General features: G+C 40.8%; 1 protein-coding gene across 4 annotated transcripts; it reads left to right on the plus strand.

Moving 5' to 3' along the window:
• The first annotated feature begins 2628 nt into the window (after positions 1-2628).
• coro1cb (coronin, actin binding protein, 1Cb) lies at positions 2629-21775 on the plus strand. Of its 4 annotated transcripts, none has more exons than XM_033646685.2 (11): positions 2629-5185; positions 12592-12791; positions 14965-15087; positions 15709-15838; positions 16518-16699; positions 16842-16961; positions 17302-17406; positions 17505-17650; positions 18815-18872; positions 18977-19219; positions 20805-21775. In XM_033646685.2, exons 1-11 carry the CDS (start codon positions 2665-2667, stop codon positions 20922-20924), a joined length of 3948 nt encoding a protein of 1315 aa, XP_033502576.2. In that variant the 5' UTR covers positions 2629-2664; the 3' UTR covers positions 20925-21775. The 4 variants fall into 4 exon arrangements, with proteins under 4 accessions (XP_033502576.2, XP_033502579.1, XP_033502580.1 ...); XM_033646688.2 differs by lacking the exon at positions 2629-5185 and adding an exon at positions 7265-7579; XM_033646689.2 differs by lacking the exon at positions 2629-5185 and adding an exon at positions 7304-7325.
• The last annotated feature ends 2489 nt before the right edge of the window (positions 21776-24264 follow it).

Genomic DNA, 24264 nt, shown 5'->3' on the forward strand with positions numbered 1-24264 from the left:
ATATCTTATTGTGAGCTGGTACATTGCATGAATCCACTGTGCCACTGTAAACTAGCAGTACATAGAGTATATATAATTTTATGACTCTAAGTTCTGCCTAACAGAATGCTGTACAAATTTTACTGTCAAACTAGATTAGGTGTCTGAATATCACCCTGCCATACTGCGTATTTGAATTTGACTTCACTGCATGTGATACACTTACTGCTCTAAAGGAAGGGCACAGTATTCTGTTGGGAAAAACAAAACCTATCCTGAGACCGCGTTAGAAAGCTTGCGAACTCAAAGTCACAAGTCTCTTATAAACTGTCTGCTCAGTATTAGAGAGACACAAGAACGGGAGCTGGACAGATAGATATGAGGGAGGGAGTTTCACAGGCCAATGTCACAGATGCCTCCCACTGCTGCCATTATAACACATCCATCCCGAAATAACACTTCAGATACACTAAAGCTGCAAGCGCACGCATCTGTCGTGGATCGCTGGGAGCCACGTCATAGCAAACAAACAGAAACAATGTCAGCTGGTTAAAGATGAAATCTCTGATAAAGCTAGAGGAAGCAGGTGGAGGATGGAATATGTGCCATGATGCACCAAATCACCTCATCAGTGTAATTCGGTCAGGGGCTGGTCTGTTTTTTAGCCTTCCATCCATTACTTTTAGGCCATCATTTTATTTGTTTATCCTTTGCTTTTAGCTTACTAAGTGTTTATCGATTAGGCCTACTTTTAGACATCTATTTTAACTATTATCTTTTATATTTAGCTATTTAAATCATTTATCAATTTCAGCTTTTTTTTTAGCTATTATCCTTTACTTCAAGCCAACTATTTCAACTGCTTATCCATTACCTTGAGGTTTTAATTGTTTATCCATTAGCCTGCTAATTATTTTACTTGTATATCTGTTACTTTTACCTACCTACGTCAATTATTTATCCATTACTTTAAGCATGTAATTTGACCATTATCCATTACATTTAGTCATTTCAACCATTTATCAATTAAGCTACTTTAACTGTTCATCCATTACTTCTTACTATTTCAACTACTTATTCATTAGGCCCTGTTTTTGACTATCTGTTACAGTACTTAAAGCTAACTATGTCAACTGTTCAGGGCCAGACCTACAGCACACATAAAAAAAACAAGTTACATCTCTTACATTTATTTTATTTATTAGGAATAAGAACAAAAGTTAATAAAAATCTTTTTTGGTCTACATAAAAAGAATTTTTTTTTTTTTTTTTTGGCATACCCGCCCCCTAGCTATATATTTAAACCATCACTGTTACATTTTGTGTTTGTTTGCTAGTTTTTTATGCACTCTTGACATGTGGTGTTCAGATGTTACACCAGGTCAATATAGATATATTTCTGTCATCAAATTGTAATTTTAATCTGTTCAAAGTAATTTGGTAACTCACAGTCTTTCCAATTATAAGTGCCCTGGGTAAGGAGTCACTGGTGCAGAGGACAAGAGCCATAATTAATAGATAAACAGTAGTTAGGCTTCAAGGGGAATAGTTTCATTTACATTCTGCGGACAAGCACGTTGGTTAAATAGACAGGCTTGAAAGAAACAAAGTGACACTCAACACCTCTCAGGCTTGTAATAGCTTAAGCAACAGAGTGCATGATTACAGAAGCAGGGTGAAGAGGTTCAGTCACCTCTCGCACTTACCTTTCAACCAAAGAAATCAAAGAACCTTAACTTAGCATTTCGTCTGATTCTAGATTAAGTTAAGCGTATGCTCCTGGAAAATGTACCTGATGCAACAGCACTTACACATTCAGTCGTCTGAAAGCTAAAAATACTCCGATTCCACATGCCGCTTTAAAGTCTGTTGATCTGTTTTCCCTTTGCAATAATCTCTCTGCCACCATCCATCATGTCGGTGGTTAAACTCATCCAGCCCCTGACAAACAATTCGGTTCAGGAGTCAAAGCGCTTGTGACTTGAATCATGTATTCGAGGTGACCTTTCTATAGTCCCTGTAACCAAAACAACCGTAAACATTCAGATAGTTTGAGGGGGATTCACACAAGCACGCCTTGTCCCTGGACCAGTAATTGACAGTGCATGATGTCTCACACTGTGCTGGCTCTGAGGATACATGATTACAGTTACATTAGTTATTAGACTCACAAATCACATAAAAGCAAGGCTTTGACATAATTTAAGGCGTATTAATCTAGTTTTAGAGAGCATCAAAACGATCTTAAATGACTCATAGGCCTATTTCATGTATTTGGCAGCATTTAGAGATCACATTCTCCCTGGGCTTTTTATTTGACCTTGGCACGTGACAGCTGACCTCTTATCTCACTTGTCTTGTTTCCTTTTTGGCCTCCTGACTCACTGGCAGCAGTCAGACCAGCTTTAATTATAGCATACAACATTCCTTTCTAGCAGAATAGAGGGAGATAGATAGATAGACAGGCCTTGGGAGGGCAAGAGTGAGCCGTATAGACGAACATACAAAATAGGGAAAGGTTCAAGACGGGTAAAAATAGACCGCAATGCCTGTTGTGTGATTTCACTTCGTTGGGATGGGGAGGCGAGCCATCCTCATTACGCCATTGTGACATGCTTATAAAACTGCTGCTGCGTCTTGACATTTCATTCTCCCTTTTCCTAATGCTAGGACAGAGCAACAACCATGGGCCAGAAGCTGGAGAGGCTGTCGGAAAGGGATGAAGAGTCGCTTGATAATTCAGAGTGGTCGGGGCAAACTGGAGAGACAGAACAGTCGGAGACTGCAGCAGAAAAAGATGAGAGCAGAGATCAGGAGGATGGCAGTTTTGCTACCCCTGGGGGTATTGGTTGGATTAGTGGGATCAGTGTCACCGGCCCTGCCACTGGGCAAGCAAGGGAGCTCACAGTCACTTCTGCACGTACAGACCCCCAAACTGGGCAGCCAATCAGACCTCTAGGTCAGCAGGAGCACCCTGTGAACACCAAGGGAGAGTGTGTGGGTGGAGACAGAAAGAGCCACAGTGTCACTCGGACTGCAGAGGAGTCAAAAACTGTCCTGAGCCCTAAGGAGACAAGACAAACTTCAGACAAAAGGCAAGGGTCTAGGAGTAAGGCTGTGGCCTATACTGGGACTACAGCTATGGAGGAGCAGGGAAACGGGAAGAAATCGGACCTTGCTTATAAAAAGTTAGGTCCTGACACTCAAACTGGCTCATGCGATCCCTCTAATGAGGAGGACTTTGTGGTGCTCGAGAAGGATGAGACTTGGATGTCATCTGACGGGGAACATAAAACCACTTTTGGCAATAAAGCAGATGATCTTCAGTCTCCTTTTAAAGGAAGAGTTGAGGAGAACGCTTCTGCAAGTGGCAGTAACCTTCCACAACTTTCCAAGAATGCTCCTCAAGAAAAGGGTAATGAGAAGAAAAGCAAGAGAAGATCTGACACACTTTCAGTCACAGCCGACAGCGTGGAAGCACATGCTGAAAGTTCACCCGCAGATTGTTTTGAGAGGGAAATGGTTCCAGATTTGGCCGAAGTGACAGGCAGCAGGTGTCAGCTAAAAGGAGTTGGTCATGTTGGGGCTGCCCAAACCAAGGCAACTGGGAGAGGAAGAGCAGAGAGGGAGCAAGACATGAATGACTACAGCAAGGGGGAGGTCTCTACTTACAGTAACGTGACACAAAACAGTGGCTCGGGGAAAAGATTAAGAGAGAGCAGTGATGATTTGGGAAACATGCTTAATGAAGCAGGCCAGTTGATTGTTCAGGAGGCGCCAGGAGGGGAGAAAGAGACAAAGTCAAAATGGGAACCATGCTTGGAAAAGGCAGATCCTTCTTTAAGAGAGGAACATCAATGCAAGGGAAGCCACAATGTACAAAAAACAGCAGAAGCAGATCAGTCCCATCTGAGCAGGTTTGCAGGCGCTGTCTCAAAGAGGGCTAAGGCAGGTAGTTTGTGTACCAAGAAAGAGGATGGCCAATTGGCTAGCAAAGCAGCCGACTCTCACCCCCTAAAATCAAAGCCCTCTAGCTCTGAAACACCACTTCTAGAAGACAATCCCTCGTTTTCACTGGAACAGTGTGATACGACCCACTGTGCTCCTCTGCCAGGCAATGAAGGCTGTGATGAACTGATACAGGTCGCGAGCTTAAAGAGGGAGAGCAATCATGTTTGCTTCTCTGCCGTCGTCACCCCTCCACCTGTAACTCATCTGTTGCCTGAGAAAGTCACATCAATGGCGACACAACTCGGTACAAGTGTGGTAAATTCACAAATGGCACCAGATGCCTCATGTGTCTCTAGAGATGAATCTATGCCAAAAGAAAAACCCAGAGTTAAAGGCCCACCTCCGCCTGTCCCCAAAAAACCTAAAAACCCTTTTATAAAGCTGAAAACCGCACAATTGAAGTCTGGTGATGTGCAAAGAAGAGGCAAAGATCATCTACGTTCTGAGGAGAGGGTCAAGAGGAGGCACACTTTTGATTTTCATGTTCCATACAACACCCTAACTAATCAGGACATGTGCTTGTTGTGGGACGAAAGGGGCACTTACACCGTGCCAACGAACATACGACGGCTCTCAGCTGACCTCAGCCCTTGGGAAAACCTTTCACTGGGACACATGGATGATCGGTACGGAGACATGGTCGACTTTGACTACTGCGGCCGTGTGGCACAGCTGTCTCCAGAGGCAGAGCCGCCAAACCTGGACATGTTGGAGAGAAGAATATTCCTGGAGAGACAATCCAGATTTAAAAGCTCGCCTCCTGTTGCGAAAAAGCCCCAAATTCGTGTTGCATCCAAAGAGACTCTAAACACATCTGAGGTCACATCAGACAATGAAATCCAAAGACCAAAACCTGCTCGTTCAGGGAAACAAGAAATCTACCCAGAGCTCCAATCTGCGAGAGTCATCAGTGACAACCGTGGTAACTATGTTAAGCATAGAGAGTACCACAGTAGTGATCGGGATGCAAGGCGTAACAGCGAGGTGGGTTCTTACAAGCCCGTGGCGGAAATTATCAAAGAAAAAAATCAAGTGCAAAGACATCAGAGTCGGGTCAAACCTGAAGGGGTTAAAGCTCAGGTTCGGGTGGCTGAGGAGGGTCCAAGTGTGAAAGTATCCCAGATGAAGGATGCCTTTGATGTCCCAAAGAAATCCAAAGAGAGACCTCCAGAAGTTCCACCACCTCCAAAGAAAGGTAAGGACCTCTGACTGTAAACGTTAGAGACATCAGTTCTGCACTTTTTATTGGTTCAGTGGTTTATCAGAGCATTCATACACACCAAAACTGTGGTTAAAAACATTTTTTCATTTGTGTATGAAGCCTCTTAAAAACTAATTTGAGGACTGTGAATTTCTGAAAGCTAAGTGACTTGCGTGTTTTAAATAAATTAAAAGTAATACACAAATCAATATTTGTATAGCCCTGTGACAGTCTGGGTGTACCCTACCTCTTGCCTAGTGTCAGCTGGGATAGGCTCCGGCCCGCCCACAACCCCTGACTGGATAAGCGGTTACATAAAAATGAATGAATATTTTTATACTTCATATTATCAGTGGATCAAGTGACTATGTGTAATGCGGAATTGGTCACTACCCTCAGCTCAAAGGAGATTTTCAGCCTCTTCAGCTGATTACTTTGAGTCAAAGCAGCTGGTGTATTCATGTCCTGCCAGTCATCTAACAACAGGATCTGTCTCGTTATTTAATATACAACATTTAAACTTTTAATCCTGATTCAATTAAGAGTCTGGTTCTTCTTCTCTGGTTGGGAGAGTAATTCAATAAAAACGTAGTGAGGTTTTCTCAGACATCTTTTCACGTGGCTTGAGCTGTGATTCAGTAGCATTTGGATGATTGTGGAAGACAAAAAAGACGTTTCACCTTCCTGTCATTTAGTCAAGAATCAGCCAAGTTCATCTTCTTACCAGTGACTGTACAGAATTTTTTATCTGGGTCCTGGTGTGTGTGCAGTTCGGATGTTGTCCCAGTGTTAACCTCAGATTTCTCCCACGCCCCCAAACACAAGCAGCTCAGGGTGAACCGGAGACTCAGACTTACCCCTAGGTGTAAATGAGAGTATTAATGTGTTTATCTACGGTAATAGTCCCTGTGGCAGTCTTGGAAACTGTCAGTGGTGTTTCCCCGCCTTCTGCTGATAAATACTGGGATAGGCTCCAAACTCCTTGATCTTTTAGAAATAAGCTGGTAGGAAGAATATAAATTATTTTTCTTTCATCATGTCAGACTCGTGCATTCATGATTCAAACGAGCTGTTACATTAACATCCTCCTAAAATGGGTGAAATATAATATTAAATAATAATGCATCTAAAAAAGTGGTTTTGTTTTCAGATTATATTATTCATTATATTATTCAATAATTACCCAGTAACCAAGTAATTATGTGTAACTCACAAGGTAATCAACACATTACTTGACAAAATAAAAGGTCTTCAGACACTAGGAGCCTCACATACACAGTAGTTTGACCAAAAACAATGCCCACTCATGGTCGACTTACATTTTCTGGAACTTTTTAGCTGTATCACATGGTCATCTCTGCTGTCTTCTCACTTCTCATCAGTGTCAGCTCATAAATTATTTATGAAAATTTGTTTTTGACCTTGATGAAGGCCGGGTCATACTGTTCAAACCCCTAGGAAAAAAGGAAGCAAGTGGCTGTTGAGTTGGGGTTGTTATGTCTAGGTTAAGAATGATCCATCATGCTTGTGTCACATTCATTTTCACAGACATATTCAGATCCCACAGACATTTATTTTGAGGTCTGAGACTATGTAAAAAGGGCTGGATAATTAAATAGCATTAATTAGCTCAAAAACAGTATACATTTTTTTAATTGCATTTCATCAATCCTAAGGAATGCAAATATGTCATTTGAAAGCATAATTACAGAAAACCAAAAAAGAGGGACTAATTATTAGGAGATTCCTTTGAATACTATGTGTGGGTGCATCTCAGACTATGGGGGTTTCTCATTGTGTTTGGACAGTGCAGGCTGGGGTGGGGTGGGGTAGGATGGGACGGGATGGGGCAGAGGGGGAGGGGAGGGACCATGACACAAAAGATGCTGCTGGCAATGAAAATCCACATTTTTGGCATAGCTGAAACAAAAAAGATGAATTAATGCAGGAGGTCTGCTTACAAAGACACGAGGAGGATGCAGCGAGAAACCCAGATTTCCTGCAGCCCCATCCCCATTCACAGCCTTGGGAAATGAAATCTGACTTTTCCTTTGCGCATGTGCCGTAGCCGGTCGTCAACGTATCCTATTGAATTTAATAACGATGAGAGTAGACGATTGCTAGTCTTCCGCAGGTGAGAAGCGGACAGGGGATGCTCTATTTGACAACCGGCATCCAGATATACCACTAGATTTCAAACACTGCTTCTGAGCCACATATTTGCAGTCAGAAGGGGGAATAAGTGCAAAGCGGCTGGGCTCTTCTTTTTGTGGAGACAAGGGATACTAGAGCAACGTCCTGCAGGATAAGGGCGCGCCTAAACTACCAGATTCATGTGTTGTGATTGATTACCCCCGTGCTTACGAAAATCTTGCATAGATTTAGGAGGTAAGAAAACCTGAAAAGTGTCTTTGCGTTGTGCATTTTGCATGTGGTCTGTCGGCCGGGGCTGTGCAGCATCCATTTCGCTCGCTGGATGGGTTTGAGAATGGGAGCAGCCAAAAACCTTGGGTGGAAATATCTGCACTTGCGTCAGCTGGCGGCGGTCCACCGCAGCTAGCGGCTAGCAGCTAGGCTAGGCGGCTATGCTAGCTAGCTAACTGGTGAGCGGTTCGGGTGCAGAGCACACTGGCAGGCTGGTGGAGCAGCTATACAATAATGTCACATTGTACTCTGAATGGACAGCTCTTTATGGACACACTGTATAAGTTATATAGCTACTTGTCTGATATATTAAATAAACAGCACTATCTTCAGTTTGCCTCCTTGTTGCGATGTAACGTTCCTGAGTATCAACGGCTGTTCAGACCGGACCAGCCCCGGCACAGCTGCCGAGCTGCTGGGGCAGTGCGGCGGAACACGGTCCACGATTATTCTCGCCATATTTAACGTTAAACTTCTTTATACTTAAACTATTTTTAACGAATATACACGCTTGAATAGAGCACACGCTTTTGCCTCGTTTCTAAGTGATAGTCACATCTGGAGCGTACTCACCAAAATACAAATCTGCATACCCGATCCACCCCCTTGTTCCAGGGACGGTTATGTTAGCAAGGATAGCTAGCTTAAGTTACATTTAGCTAAAGCCTTCCTACAGCGGTAACAACTTGGTTCAAATTAGTGCATTTTTAATTTAAAATCACAGCTGAGTCTCAGTATCATGCTTATATGTTAGTTTACAGCTGCTTGTCTTAATGGGGAGGGGGCTACACGCCGAGCTTTGTGGTAACATCAGCTAACGTCAGCTAGCAACCATTGTTTAACGTTAGCACAGTGCAGCTGTTTCCACCTCCTTTGAGTGATGCTGCTTATTCAGCTTAATCATTCAAAAATGCAACATGCACTTATTAAAATAAGCTCAAGCTGAGGTGAAGTGATTGTGATTGCATCTTTGGTTGTGTCCACCCATGCAGCTATCCAGACAGACAATGAAATATCACACAGAGAGGCCAGACTCCTGCAGGGATGCTCACTATATTTATATTTATATCAGAGAAATTCTCCTGCAAAGATATCATAGCATCAGTCTGCAACAGCTGGAACAAGGCAGTCCACCATCATGATGCTCAGTAATGTGCTGCTGTACTGTAGTGTGGGCTGGGTGGTGGTGGTGGTGGTGAGGTGGAGAGCAGGGAGCAGCATGTTTTGATGTATGGCATCAACTGAAGCCTGCAGGCGCTGAAGCAGCTCATTTTGTCTGATGCATATTTGGAGTGAGGGTAGCTGCTCTTGAATGGAGCACTAATATTGGCAGAGGGAACATGCTGTTCCGGTCAGCCGTAAACAGTAAGTCCTATGATGTCCAGATATTATGCAGCCCTGCAGCAGCATGATCACTGTTCACGGCTCTGTGAGGCATCGTGCTATGAATCAACTGCTCAGGGTGAGCGTTTGATTCATAAAAAAAGGTCATGTCTAGTAATCCACCTTGAGACTGTTTATTTCTCTCATATCTCAATGTCAGATGAGAGCAGTTACAGATGAAAGTGCTTATTTTAGCTACTAATACTATAGAGGTATGCTGTGTGTATGTGTTGTGGAGGGAGGATGCTGTCATGAACTGAACTGAGACTGTAAGAAAGTGGCTTCCTGTTTATGCAAAGAGATGTCTTGTGATGTGTCCTCACATAGGACTGTAGAATTTGGCTGTTATGTGGATTGAAGTGATATGGTTAGTGCCTATTTATACACTGATTTACACTTTATTTGTATTATGCACTTTTATTTAGATTTATAAGTTGAAAGTTTTACAATTACCCTACTTATATGATTCCATAATATTCATGTAAGAATAAAAAAAGATGTAGTGTCATCAATTACAGTCAGTGCACACCCTGCTCTGAGACAAGATCTAATCAGGCTAAATAACTGAAAACATCTGCATGGTTGAATAATAGGTTTGAGGGATTTAAAGGTCCAGTGTGTAGGATTTAGGGGGCTATATTGGCAGGAATGGAATATAATATGTATGATTTCCTTATCGTATAATTACCCGGAAATAAGAACGGTCACGTTTTTTGTTACCTTAGAATGAGCCGTTTATATCTACATAGCGAGCGGGTCCTCGTCCACAGAGATCACCATGTTCCACCGCCATGTTTCTACAGTAGCCTAGAACGGACAAACCACTGGCTCTAGATAGGACCATTTGTGTTTTTTTGTTTCGGCCACTAAAGTTAGCCCCTCTGCAACAAGCTGAAAAGCAAAGTGATTTTTAAGACGATTTCAGTTTTCAGTTTTCAGTTTTTTTAAATAAAGTGTGCATTATGCTACTGTGTTTAACTCCAGTACTTAAGATATAAAAATTAAAATATTAAAATAAAATATATATCTTCACTGTGATGAGACTGTAAGTGGGAAAATATAACTACTAGCTATATATTCATCAGTAGAATAACACAACAATAGAATTAGAGTAAACATAATAAATGTGTATTGTATGTTGAATTAATATGTACATTCAAGAGTTGATCATTTGATTCCCAGTAAAAATCTCCTGAACGTCTGGATCTTAAGTTATCAGAGAAAAAAGGTGAGCACACATTAGCAGGTGCTGGGCTAATGGACCTTCTGCAACTAACCGAACAGCATCAGAGAAACATTGACTTGTAACGTGAAACTGCTTTATTTTATGTTCTTGCCGGTTTTAATAACCTGAATAACCTGGTCTGTTTGTTTTGGAGAGGAAATGACCTCTGTAGATAATTCGGCTCCCAGTAAAAATCTCCTTAATAACAAATACTGAAGGAATTCTAGCCAGGAGAGAACTTTCAGCTGGTTGCAATCTGCAGTCCTCACCACTAGATGGCACTAAATCCTTCACACTACTCCTTTAAGGCTTCCATGCCTTTTGCTGAATTCAGATAGTTGGTTACTTTTTTGTGTTAATACATTTATCTGCCCTAAATCATCATTATAATCTCTAAAAGTACAGAAAAAAACCCTCACACTCTCACCTGACATTCAGTTCCAAAAACATGGGTACTTTGCTCTCCTCAAACTCTGAGCAACAGAGCTATTTTTAAATGACAGTGTTAAATCAGAGATAATATTTGATCGTGCTGATGCAGAACTGTAAAGTATCTACCGGTGTTGCTGAGGAAGATTTTGTAAAAACCCTTGTTTCTTTATCAGATCAAAAACGCAGTGATTCAGCTTTTCCGCTTTCAAAATCTGTGACTGAATGTGAAGAAGCGGGTGGTTTGGTGTGATGACAGACCTGTGGATAACTGGCGAAAAATCCTGCAGCCTGTATAACAGCTCAGTATGTTGCTTCAAACTGGCAGCTTAATTACTGCCCCGAGACACTATATTTTCCACATAATTACACAGCAAAGCACGTCACGAAAATGATGGAAAATCTTCCTCTAGTGTCAAAGACAGTTTTTTCTTAAAATTACAATAGACAGTGCTGAGGAAAGTCCAGCTTTAGGAGAATTCCCAATGTGTTAGGTTTTAATGTTTGGCTGCAGAACGGATCTAACAGTTTCCAAAGGTGTCAAAATGCCAACAGTGGATTTTGCTGCGAAAACAATTGTCCCCTCTCGAAGCAGAAGTGAGATTTATAGAAGAAACAGGAAGCGGTGAACATGCTCAACGGCGCACTGAGCCACAGTGTGATCATTAAGTGCCGATGGACGATTGAGATCATTCCCAGAATCCTCATGGAGCAGCAACAGGCCATCTGTGGTGTGCTCACAGGAAATCATGTGGTAAAAATAAAACATCTCAGCAAGGGCTTTTCATGAATGCACACCTTTTCGCTGCAACCATGTGAGTGACTCCTGAAGGTTACAGTTCTATGTCTTCCACATTTTCATGAAATGGCAATTCTGTCCTCTTACTACCTCCACATTGTTCTATTTTCTGTTAGTCACAATAAATTATGCTACTCCTAATTAATTAAACATCTCATGTAGAAAGGTAAGAAAAGGAAGTGGCTTGCTTTTTAAAAATCCCAATAAAAGTTGCCTGATTGGGATTTTTGTGTTATAACAGAAACTGCTGGGCTGCAGATTTGTGTTCTGCAGTACGCTGCAGAAGTGGAGCTAATTTAACTTTCTGAGGCGTCATCAGGTAGCCTAAATATTAATGAACACTAAAACTCTAAATTTGTGCTCTCGTTTATTTACAGTAAATTGAGCATAAGTGCTCTCCAGTTCAATTAACATCTGTAAACTGTGAAATGGAGAGATGCACAGTACATCAGGTGAAGCATTTTAACCTTCTATCACAGATTGTTGGGTGGCATAAAGAAATACCGATAATATGTTGTGCAATATGTGTATCTGCTCTCTTGGTTAATGTCACCAGATGTCCAGTTTTAACTTGATTTACCTTACTTTTTCTGCAGACCTGTACAGTTATTCTTTTTTTATTATTATATGTCAGTCTAAAATGTTAAATAATTTGATATCTGATGGAATTGTGATCAATGATGCTTTACATTTGCCTGCCAGTCAGCAATTTTTGCAGAACGTTCAAACTTTTTCTCTCTTGGTCTTGCACAAATCTGGAAAATTACACTGAGATAAGGAGGTAAACACAGCTGGAGAAAAAAATGTGTCTCATGCATAGTTTACCTCAAATGTTTGCCTGTAGGTAGAGCTGATTTGTTTCCCTATGCAGGCACAGGACCAACTCAGTCACAGTTAAATAGCATAATCTCAGATCAGACAGACTGTGCAAGCAGTAAACCAAACTAACCCCAAGGAGTCCTTGGCAGGTTCATGTTGATGAAGGAAGGATGCTCATTTTTAGAATTATATATCACCAGTTTCTTTGGGACATGGCCACTTTCTACAATGTTCACACATTTTATTTTATTAGAATTATGTTGATGAGGCACATTTCCTGGCAAAACACTCTTACTGTACTGTTACTTCTTACATCTGCAGATATGTTGCGGCGAGTTGTGCGACAGAGCAAGTTCCGTCATGTGTTTGGGCAGGCCGTGAGGAACGATCAGTGCTACGATGACATCCGCGTGTCCAGGGTCACATGGGACAGCTCCTTCTGTGCCGTCAACCCCAAATTTGTTGCCATCATCATAGACGCCAGTGGGGGAGGAGCCTTTCTTGTACTTCCTCTACAAAAGGTGAGTGACGCTCTACCACCTTTCCATCAAGGGTGGTAGAAAGATCTTTTAGGGTCAGTGACAGACAGGCGGCAACTTCTTGAGCTGAAAAATGAAGCCAACATGGAAGTGCCAAAAATTGCAGTTCCTGGAATGGCCACTTGAGGCTGGCTCCAAAAAATAGTCAATCCCTGTGGATGTTTATGTTAAAATGCCCAGATTTACAGTAGAAATAAACATGTTTACAGCCTGACACAAAAAAACGTTTTAGTCTCTTTAGCTGATTTCAACATTAGCTGCTGGTTATGTAGCGTAACTGTGGCGTAACCCCGGATCAGGCCCCCAGGAACGCTGCTCAGCCTTGCAGCCAACACTAAACACTTTGGTCGGCAAAAAAAGCCTTGTTGGGTATTTGGTTGTACTTAAAGACCCTCTAAGGAGCCAGATGTATAGTTTTTCCTGTAAGTATATTTTGTTTTCAGTGGTTTTTAAGCCTGTTTTTCACTTTTGAAAATGAACATTAGCATTATCAACCGTCCCAAACCCTCACCTATGGTCATGAGCTATGGGTAATGACTGAAAGAATGAAGTCGCGGATACAAGAGGCCGAAATGAGTTTCCTCCGTGGGGTGGCTGGGCTCAGCCTTAGAGATAGGGTAAGGAGCTCGGACATCCAGAGGGAGCTCGGAGTAGAGCTGCTGTTCCTTCGCATCGAAAGGGGTCAGTTGAGGTAGTTCGGGCACCTGATCAGGATGTCTCCTAGGTGCCTCCCGCTAGAGGTGTTCCGGGCACATCCCACTGGTAGGAGGCACTGGGGCAGACCCAGAACGTGCTCAAGAGATTATATATCTCATCTGGCCTGGGAACACCTTGGGGTACCCCAGGAGGAGCTGGAAAGCGTGGCTGGGGAGAGGGATGTCTAGAATACTTTGCTCAGCCTGCTGCCTCCGCAACCCGGCTTTAGAGAAGGGGTTTAAAATGGATGGATGGGTGGATTATCACAGTTAAGTATAGACTGTAATGCACCATGCTAACCAAGCTAGCAGCTGGCATTGGAGTTAGCACCACCATCTCGTTGCCGAATTGAGGCTTCGAAATGATAGTCTATAAACAAATGGGTGACGTGAAAGTAGCTACGTCCAATTTATTTATATAGGCAATAATTACAGAAGAGCTGTGACGTCCAAGTTTGCATGAAGTGTTCAAAAAAAGACAGATTTTATATAATCTGGCCTCAAAGGCTGGTGTTATCCAGGTTATTTTGTTCTGTGACATTTTCAAACTCTTCACATGGGGGCTTTAATTGTCAGTTAGGAATAAAAAGCTGCATGACGCATGCAACTGAAGAACAAAAAAGACAGAGGTTGTAAAGCAGAGGTACACGAGTTGTTCTGTAACAGTACACTATCATAGTATAGCAGTCGGAGCATATAGCAAATCAATCCTATAGGTTTGTTCTTGGTTAGCAGACCTTCAGCACGCTGCCGCTGTGACCCTGAGGTTCATATCTATAGTAAAAACATAGATAATCAATGTCTAAATCTGCCTGGTAGTAAAGGCATCCAACGTGTATCCTGTTACAGTTGGCTCATTGGACACATGATACTCACAGAGGGGATGGGTGCTGTGCCATTATTTTAGGCCACTGGGTTAATTGATTTACATTCACTGTATAATGGGCTGCCTCTGGAGAAGCTGCTGTAACTTTGGGACGTTCAGGTAGGCAGACGTCCAACCATGACGACAATGGATGAGGTCATAACAGTGAAATGTGTTTACAGTGTCCTTTAATCTAATTTAATTTTCTTTGGGGTCATTACAGGCCCAGAGGATGACGCTAAGCTGTCTCCTTTTGTTGGTTAGCTTGTGAATTCAGTGAGGATTTGCTGCTGAATCTCAAAGTTCAGCTCCTTTCCTCTCACAGTCGACCACCACAAGTCCTCTTTTTGCTGGTTTTATGGTGTTTGGTGTTAAATAAATATCTTTCAGTTGACTTGTGAGTGTAATATTCGAAAATATTTGCAGTGTAATGGTCATAGAAGAGTCCGTAATTGTCTTGTAGTCATGCAAAGGACTGAATATAACCTCCACAGGACCGGTTAGTTAAATGATCCCTGTTAGTCAGTCATTTCCATATCTCTCTGACAGATATCAGCGCACACTCTTTGTAACAAAGTTGTCTTCTGTCTCACAGAGTGGACGCATAGACAAGGTCTACCCTACAGTATGTGGTCACACGGGCCCGGTGTTGGACATCGACTGGTGTCCTCACAATGACCTCGTCATTGCTAGTGGCTCTGAGGACTGCACGGTCATGGTAAGGACGCAGTTAATCTCAGATGGATCACATGAGCTTTGGGTTTTTTCCTGGGTTTATTATGTTTGTGCTTTGATAGATAAGCAGTTATAAGTACTTATATAACCAATTACAGTAATTGATTTTACAACATGTATCCAGTGGAATACAAAATGTCCCGGTGCAGATGATGGGCTTGTTCCTTTTTTTATTTTTATTTTTTACTCTTATCATTTTCGATTTTTTAATATATATATAACCTTTTGAATCTTGTGACGTTAAATATTTGTTGATTCTAATATATTCTCAGTGCTTTTTGAGACTGTGGATTGTAGTATTTGACAGTAAGAGTAGCTAGAAGTGTATTTTTTATCACTTTTTTAACAATGCTGTTATTTGATGTCGTACAATTGTGGCTGGAGTTTTCCTTTGCATATATAAAACTGCCAAACTTGGCTTGTCTAATGAGACAAAGTCCTGCTGTTTGATGTACAGAACACGCTTATCATCAGCACTAACACATGAAAGCGTTAATCTACTTCCTGTCGTCCACTCTTCAGTATGAGTACTGCAGAATTATTTTAGTGAACAGATTTTTATCTGTCTTGTCTGGTATGTAACTGGTTTATTTTTCTGACTCAGGTTTGGCAGATCCCTGAGAACGGACTGGAGACTCCCCTTTCAGAGCCTGTGGTCGTGCTAGAGGGACACTCTAAGAGGGTCGGCATTGTGTCTTGGCATCCCACCGCTCGCAACGTTCTCCTCAGCGCAGGTAACATTTGACTGAGTACAGATTCACATCAAATCAATCAGTGCCAAATTACAGTACCTGAGAACACATCTGGTTGTGAAAGATGGGTTCAAACAAGAGGCACAGCGAAGCTTCCCGCAGCCAGCCAAGAGCTCCAAAAGTGTTGCTTCAGCACTGATCTGCAGTGATAGCTTTGGCGTCTGGTCTATTTTTTTCTTTATCTTTTTAGAAATAGACTAGTATCACCGTTATTTGTGATTGTGTTTTTTTAAATTATGTACTTATTCCATATAGCCTGTTTGTCAGTTGTGTTTAAACAGAGAGTGAGAGGGATAAGCAGCCACACACAAGCAGACGGACAGACAGACAGAGACAGATTAGCGGTATGAGTGATTAAAAAAGAGCAGAGGAGCAGAATCGCTTGTTGATCAGAGTATCGAGTGTGAAGGAGGGACTATGTCATCCCTACAGCTTGTTCTAGGTACCGTTGGATACCAGTACTGAATCCCAGGTTTCATTTCAAATGTAAATGGCACCCAACCCTGACCATTTGTCCACTGTGGACAGCTGAACTCCAAATCTGACCAATCATCTCACAGACTGCCCTCTGTCATGTTGCTTTGTGTGATGCAAAGAGCTTAAAATAACCTTGGACCCAGAGGTGTGTGTAGTCAGGCTGTGCTGCATGTGTCCATTTTAGGGTGCGACAACCAGATCATCATTTGGAATGTGGGCACGGGAGAGGCCATGATCAACCTGGACGACATGCACCCTGATGTTATCTTTAGTGTCAGCTGGAGCCGCAATGGCAGCCTGCTCTGCACCGCCTGCAAGGACAAGAAGGTCCGCATCATCGACCCCCGTAAAAAAAAGGTTGTTGCGGTAAGTGGAAACGCTGCAGGGGATTTGGAGGTCGGATGCTTCTAGCATGAAATATTCTTTCCCAGAATCGCCCACCAAAGTGTTGACTCGAAGCGCCCACAAACACGGCCGCCCAATCTGACGAGTGTGTTTCTGTTTTTAGGAGAAGGACAAAGCCCACGAGGGAGCTCGACCAATGAGAGCCATCTTTTTAGCAAATGGAAACATCTTCACCACTGGATTCAGCCGCATGAGCGAACGCCAGCTGGCCCTGTGGAAAGCTGTACGTCAATGGAGTGAATCTCATTCAAACATGAAATCACTGATACATCACATATTCACTGTCGTCTCTGTGACACTGGACTTTTGTAGAGCCTTGGTGTGAGCAGCTTCCTGCTTCTTCTCTGCTGCCTGAATGTGAAATAAGGATTTTTTTTCCTATCAAATTTTCAGTTTCATTACACTTCATCTCCAGTTGGGGGCGTCAAATTCAAAGGTTCCAGAACTAATTAACAGTAGTGGCAGAATATGAGTTATTCTTGTTCCTTATTGGTTATAGATGCAACTTAAGGGTGTTACACAGTTTAGTTTTCAGCTTCAAATACTGAGTTTTGTGTCTGCAGGAAAACTTCGATGAGCCAATATGTGTTCAAGAGATGGACTCCAGTAATGGAGTCCTGCTGCCCTTCTATGACCCCGACACCAACGTAGTCTACCTGTGTGGAAAGGTGAGGAGCCTTGGAAAGAAATTCAGTTTTTTTGTTGTTTCCTATTTCTAGTAATAAAATTCACAAACTGACCTTGAGCTATACCTGTGTGTCCTCAGGGTGACAGCAGCATTCGGTATTTTGAGATCACTGATGAGGCGCCGTATGTTCACTACCTCAACACCTTTTCCACCAAGGAGCCCCAGAGGGGGATGGGATACATGCCCAAGAGAGGCCTGGATGTCAACAAATGTGAAATCGCAAGGTATCAGTAAATATGTTTTCTTTTTTTATTGTTTTTTTTAAATTTATTATTATTATCTGAAAAAAATACCCATATTTTTTATTATTAAGAACACATCAGTTTAAACCAGTAGCTCTCATACTGTGGGGTGAGCTTCCCTGGATGACTTGGAGCCACTGCAGGTGGGGCATAGATTACCAGGGAAAAAAATTGCAGTGAAACTAAGCTGAATAAATCTGATTAATTCAAGGAAAACAAACAAACGAGAGTTTGCTGATGCTATCACGCTGACCTTTATATCACTAAAATGAAGCATGGATCCTTTTTTTATTAGTTGCCTTCCCAATTATTGTTAATAAATGAGTGTGTTGGGGGAGCATGAACTTTTTTTCAGGTTCTTAAGGGGGCATGACAGGAAGAGTTTGAGAACCACTGGCTTAAACTGATTTATACCTAGATTCCTTATCTCCACGCACCCATTTATTTCTGCAAAGGAGACATCCCGAGAACTGCTACTAAGGATTATTTTCTTACATGTTAATCCACCATTTTTCCCCCTCAGTTAATTGTTTAGTCTATAAAATATCACAAAATTGTAAAAAAAAAAAAAAAAAAATCACAATTTTAAAAGCCAAAGTAACATATTTAATGTCTTGTTTTGTCCAATCAACAGATCAAAACCCAAAGATTTTCAGTTCGGTACCAGAGAAGATCACGAAAACCAGCAAATTTTCACATTTTAGAAGCTGGAACCAAAGACATTTTTTGCTTCGAAAAGGAAAATTAATTAATCCATTACAAAAATGGTTGTGATTAATATACTTTCAGTTGTCTTATCGATTAATCAACAAATTGTTTTAGCTCTGGACATTATCATAGTCGACTGTAAACAAGTTCATTTTAGTGTAACAAATGAGAAAATAGGGACTGAGCCCATCTAAGCAAGTTAAAAAAAATATATATGTTTTAAAATCTGATTTTCAAAATGATTTTTGTATTTTTTTTCTCAGATTTTTAAAAATATTTTAAATTAACAGATACATTATCATATGTATTTAAACAAACTAATGAGCCTTACTAAGTTGAAATAAATATAAAAACTCTTACAGCTAAGTGTTTCTCATGCTGCAGTTTAAAGTTTTGTTGTGTGTGATATTAACCATATGATATTAATTCTCTCTGCAGGTTTTACAAACTGCATGAGAGAAAATGTGAGCCAATCATCATGACAGTCCCGCGTAAGGTACGTCTGTGTTTATATCACTGCTGTTCTGTCAGTGCTGCTTCTTGTCCTTCTCTTCTGCCGTCCTCTTCTCCTTACGACATGTCCTGTGTCCTCCCCACCAGTCGGATCTGTTCCAGGACGACCTGTATCCTGACACAGCCGGCCCCGACCCCGCCCTGGAGGCAGAGGAGTGGTTTGCCGGGAAGAATGGAGGCCCCATCCTGATCTCGCTCAAAGATGGCTACGTTTCCACAAAGAACCGGGATCTGAAAGTGGTCAAGACGAACGTCCTGGAGACCAAGCCGCCCACTAAAGCAGAGAACATCCCGACTGTCCAGAAGCACGCTTCTCCGCAGCCCTCAGTAGTGAGTATAAACATGCTGTATTATTTTTGCTTTAACTGTAGAATTTACTTTTAGTTATTATTGCTTTTGTTACTATAGAATGGTTCTTCTTATTACATCATATTATGAAGCAAATGTTGATCACATAATGTAATGGCTATAGAATAATGACACCATCAAGATTTAGATTGGCTCCCTACAAGCCTCACTTACGTGGGTACAGTCTCCTGGGAAAATGAAAGCTCGATTTACAGCATAAAGGAAGTGCATCAACTATTCTGCAACCAAAAAAAGGAAGAAGATAGTACTTTGGTTTTCACCGGTAGCTATCAATAGCTTTTCTCAGTTACCAAAGAGTATCAGAGTAAGTTCTTTGCAGTTACTGTCACCAATAGCGGAAATGGTGGATGGTAGAACAGCCAAAATAATTGGTAGTTGCTCTGCTCTGAGATAAACAGCAATCCGATTGCCTTTGTGATGGCGGCGCCAACATTAATACCATTTAAGAAAGTTGAAAAGTTTTCTGTTTCCTCTTTAAAACAGATTATTATTATAGTTCCCTATTAAGAAAGCATTGTGGGGCAACCTGTAGCTCAACAGGGGAGTGTGTGCCCCATTTAAGTTGAGTCCTTTGCAGCAGCCCGGGTTCAGTTCCAATCTGTGGCCCTTTGCTGCATATTCCCCTTCTTTCTCTCCAGATGTCCTGTAATAAAGGCAAAAAGCCCAGAAAAAATAATATTTAAAAAAAGAAAAGAAAAAGCATCTCACTTTAAAGCTTTGATTCTCTGCCCAAACCTAATTGGGCTTGATCCGGTCCACCGGGTCTGAACCAGGTTGTAATTTCTCAACATTACCCTTGGCTTGAATCAGGTCGGGTTCTTGCCAATTTTTCGGTGTTAGAGTGTTCTACTTCTATATGAAATAATCTTCAATTTAGTTTCAATTTCACTATGCTTGGCACTCTGCCACTCTGAGAGTGTGGTGCTCTGAATCGAACCATATCTTCCAAAAGCGCCCGAATTTCTGAACTTCTAGTTTGTGACAAAATGCGCTCTAGCACTCGGAGTGGCTGTTTACAAAGCACCCCATGTCGCAAATGTCTGTTACCGCACTGAAAAGACTTCAGTGACTTTAGCTTGTACCAAAAGTTTTGATATTTTTGATAAAATGTTTACAGTGGAAAGCCAGGTTTTAATTGGCTTGGGCCCAAAACTGCTGCAATGGTTGAGCTTAAACAGAAACTGTGGGTTTATGTATGGTTGGGCCTGTATTTTGGGGATCAATCAGAGCACACAGCATTTTCTTGCTGACATTTGGACTCTCTCTTTCACAGTAATTATTACGGTTGGAACATTTCACAAAAGTTATGGATCAGCACATACTCTGGTATTTAGGTCACAATTCAGTGGAACAGCAAGGGAAAATGTTAACTGCTAGAAGGCTTCATTGCCTCTAAATCCCTGCTCATTTTGCCAGGATTAACAAAATGTGTTTTGAAGTAGATCAAATACAGAAATCTTCTGTAAAAGTCTGGAAATCTTCAGCAGAGTCAGATGTGAGGTGTATAGAACTCATCCAAGCTAACTGTCTGTTCGTTTTTGCCCAGAAAATGGAAGATAAACTGGAAGAGGTACTCCGAGAGTTCAAGTCACTCAGGGACCGTGTCATCCTCCAAGACCGTCGAATTGCCAGACTGGAAGAGCAGGTTGCCAAGGTTGCCATGTAAGACGCGACCCCATTCCCGGGACCGTACGTCATTTTTTGGAGAGGAATCGCATGGACGGGGGGGTCAGCCACGGCCAAATTCTCAAAGATTCGGCTTCATTGAGCTTGGCGTCGTCCCTGCGATGAGACCAAGCCCTACATTCCAAGATGAACTTTATTTTTTCCTCATCAAGTCTCCAGTTTCACGCTTCGCCCCAACACACACAGAGAAAAAGGAAAAACTCTCGCAGCTCATGTACACAATTGAAGAAAAGACATTTTTGTTGAAGGAAAAAGTCTTAATTTTTTTTTTTGTTTTTCAAATTGTGGTAAAACATTCTTATGTGAAGTTTGTACTTACTACTCAAAAACTGTATGTAGCATCAGTATTTCCATTGTTATTTTTTGTGTTGCCAAATATGAATCGTGTGCGGCTTCATGCACTGCTTTTACATTTATTTTCTCTCCTGTTGTACATTCCAGTCACAACCTGCTAGATTGATTTAGTCAAGCTGGATTTTTTTTTTTAAAGACAATAGCTGTTGAACTTTTTTCCTCCCACCAGTTTGCTCATTGAAAACCATCAGGTTTATGAATGTGGAAGAATTCCTTCTAAAACGTTTTGTTCCTGTTCTTCTGGGCTTGAAATTTACCGTTGGGTTTTATTGGGGATGGGGGGTGGGGGGGTTGCATTTCTCTGGTGTAAATGTTGTGCAAATGTAGTGGTGCCTCTTGTCACTGTTAAGGGTCAAATTAAAGTCGCCCTCTCCAGTGCATATTTGGTGTTGGGAAGGGACCACTCACCCAGCTTGTGTTTCACTGAACCCCTGACAAACAGTTCTGTGCACATAATAAAGATTTTACACATGAAAACCTCTGTTTTCTGTTCTTTTCTTTATATTCTTTTGGCTTCTGTCTAACTCTGTCCCTGCACATCGAGTTTAGAGCCCCGCTGGTGTCAGTTACGTTAATTCAATTTCGATTCTACTGTCGGGTATCAATTTGAAATGTCAGCCTGTTAACTTTTCACGCAGCAGACGTACTTTATGTCTGAGCAGCTTTAACAGTGTTAGCATGTAGTGCTAAGAAAGAGATCTGCAGAACAGTGGTGCAATTCAACTCAGGACATATTCTTAAATACTGTACCAACTCGGGTATTTTCATTTTATGCTGCTTCATACTTCTATTACACTACATTACATTACATTACATTACTTCTGCAGATTAATATATCATGTAAATTACAAATACAAAGCGTAATGAATAGTATTCGTGAGGGTAGTTATGTATGGATAAAGAAGGTATTTGTAGGTCAGCTCAAACATTAAAGCACTCAGTCTAGAGCTGCAACTAACCAGTGTTTTCATTATCAGTTAAAGGATAAGTTTGGTATTTTTTCTCATCTTTTTGTGTGTAAGTGAAAAATGGGAGCAGCATTTTTTTTAACTGGTCTAGTACTTAACAAGAGTGTTGCAGACAGTAGCAACAAAACGTGACCACTAGGGCATATTCACACCGCCAATTTACATACACTGAAAGGGCTTGTTTTTCTCATTGACATGTTCAAGTTATCATTTTAAGTGTCTGACAACATTATGGAAAGAATCACTACAGAGATAGTATCATAGTCATAGTATAGATAGAAAAAAAAGTCATAGTATAGTATGTCGTCCAAAACCATGAAAAAAAGTCATAGTATAGTATGTCGTCCAAAACCATGAAAAAAAGTCATAGTATAGTATGTCGTCAAAAAAAGTCATAGTATTGAATGTCGTCCAAAATCATGGAAACTAGTCATAGTATAGTATGTCGTCCAAAATCATGTAAAAAAAGTCATAGTATAGTATGTCGTCCAAAACCATGAAAAAAAGTCATAGTATAGTATGTCGTCCAAAACCATGAAAAAAAGTCATAGTATAGTATGTCGTCCAAAACCATGAAAAAAAGTCATAGTATAGTATGTCGTCAAAAAAGTCATAGTATAGTATGTCGTCAAAAATCATGAATAAAAATCATAGTATAGTATGTTGTCAAAAAAAGTCATAGTATAGTATGTTGTCAAAAAAGTCATAGTATAGTATGTCGTCCACAATCATGAAAAAAAAGTCATAGTATAGTATGTCGTCAAAAAAAGTCATAGTATTGAATGTCGTCCAAAATCATGGAAACTAGTCATAGTATAGTATGTCGTCCAAAATCATGAAAAAAAAGTCATAGTATAGTATGTCGTCCAAAACCATGAAAAAAAGTCATAGTATAGTATGTCGTCCAAAACCATGAAAAAAAGTCATAGTATAGTATGTCGTCAAAAAAGTCATAGTATAGTATGTCGTCAAAAATCATGAATAAAAATCATAGTATAGTATGTTGTCAAAAAAAAGTCATAGTATAGTATGTTGTCAAAAAAGTCATAGTATAGTATGTCGTCCACAATCATGAAAAAAAAGTCATAGTATAGTATGTTGTCAAAAAAAGTCATAGTATAGTATGTCGTCCCAAACCAAGAAAAAAGTCATATGTGGTCAAAAATCATGAAAAGGGTAAGGGTAAGTACAGAGGGTACCAACAGTTTTCTTGATTATTCAGCTTATCTATGAATAAAAAACATCAGAAAATAGTGACAAATACCTGTAACAGTTTTCCAGAGCAACAGATTACAGGACCAGAGTCCAAAGATATTCAGTGTACTATCATAGAATACAAACAAAACCAATAAATATTCACAATAGAGAAGCTTGCACCAGTTAATTTAAAAAAGTCATGGTATAGTATGTCGTCCATAGTCTCTATATACAGACTCTACATTAACTGAATGTAGAGTCTGTAGGCAAACAAAGCTTTTAAAATTACTTAAACAGGTTGTAATCAAAAATGTTGCTTATTAATTTTCTTTTAATGAGCTAATCAACTAATGGCTTCAGTTCAAACACAACTTGATTCACACTCTCCATCAAAGCCTGCAAACCTCTCAGTTGGCTGTTACTTAATGTCTCGCCTGATGATGGAGCTAAAGAGGACATTAAAATGTTGATTGGATAACACTGGCTCCTCTGCTGTGCCACATATACTCATTTCAATTTCATTCTTTAAAATGAAATATAGGATCATGTTTCCTTGGTTGAACTGCTAATAACTCAATGACCTCTTAGCAGCATCTGGTTCAAACTTGAGAACTTAATTGTGTTATGCTCAAAACATTAAAAACAAATACAAGACTATTTTCATGTCACTATTTTTTGTAGGCCTAACTTTTTTTTTTCGCAACCACATCTCAGTGTGATTCATCAGTACAGGAAGTGACAGTTATGATTTCCACACTAGAAGAACATTTCTGTTTCCTCACAGGGTACAAAGTGTTAGTC

Source organism: Epinephelus lanceolatus, chromosome 19, assembly GCF_041903045.1.
Source record: "Epinephelus lanceolatus isolate andai-2023 chromosome 19, ASM4190304v1, whole genome shotgun sequence".
In the NCBI taxonomy this organism is placed as follows: Eukaryota; Metazoa; Chordata; class Actinopteri; order Perciformes; family Serranidae; genus Epinephelus; species Epinephelus lanceolatus.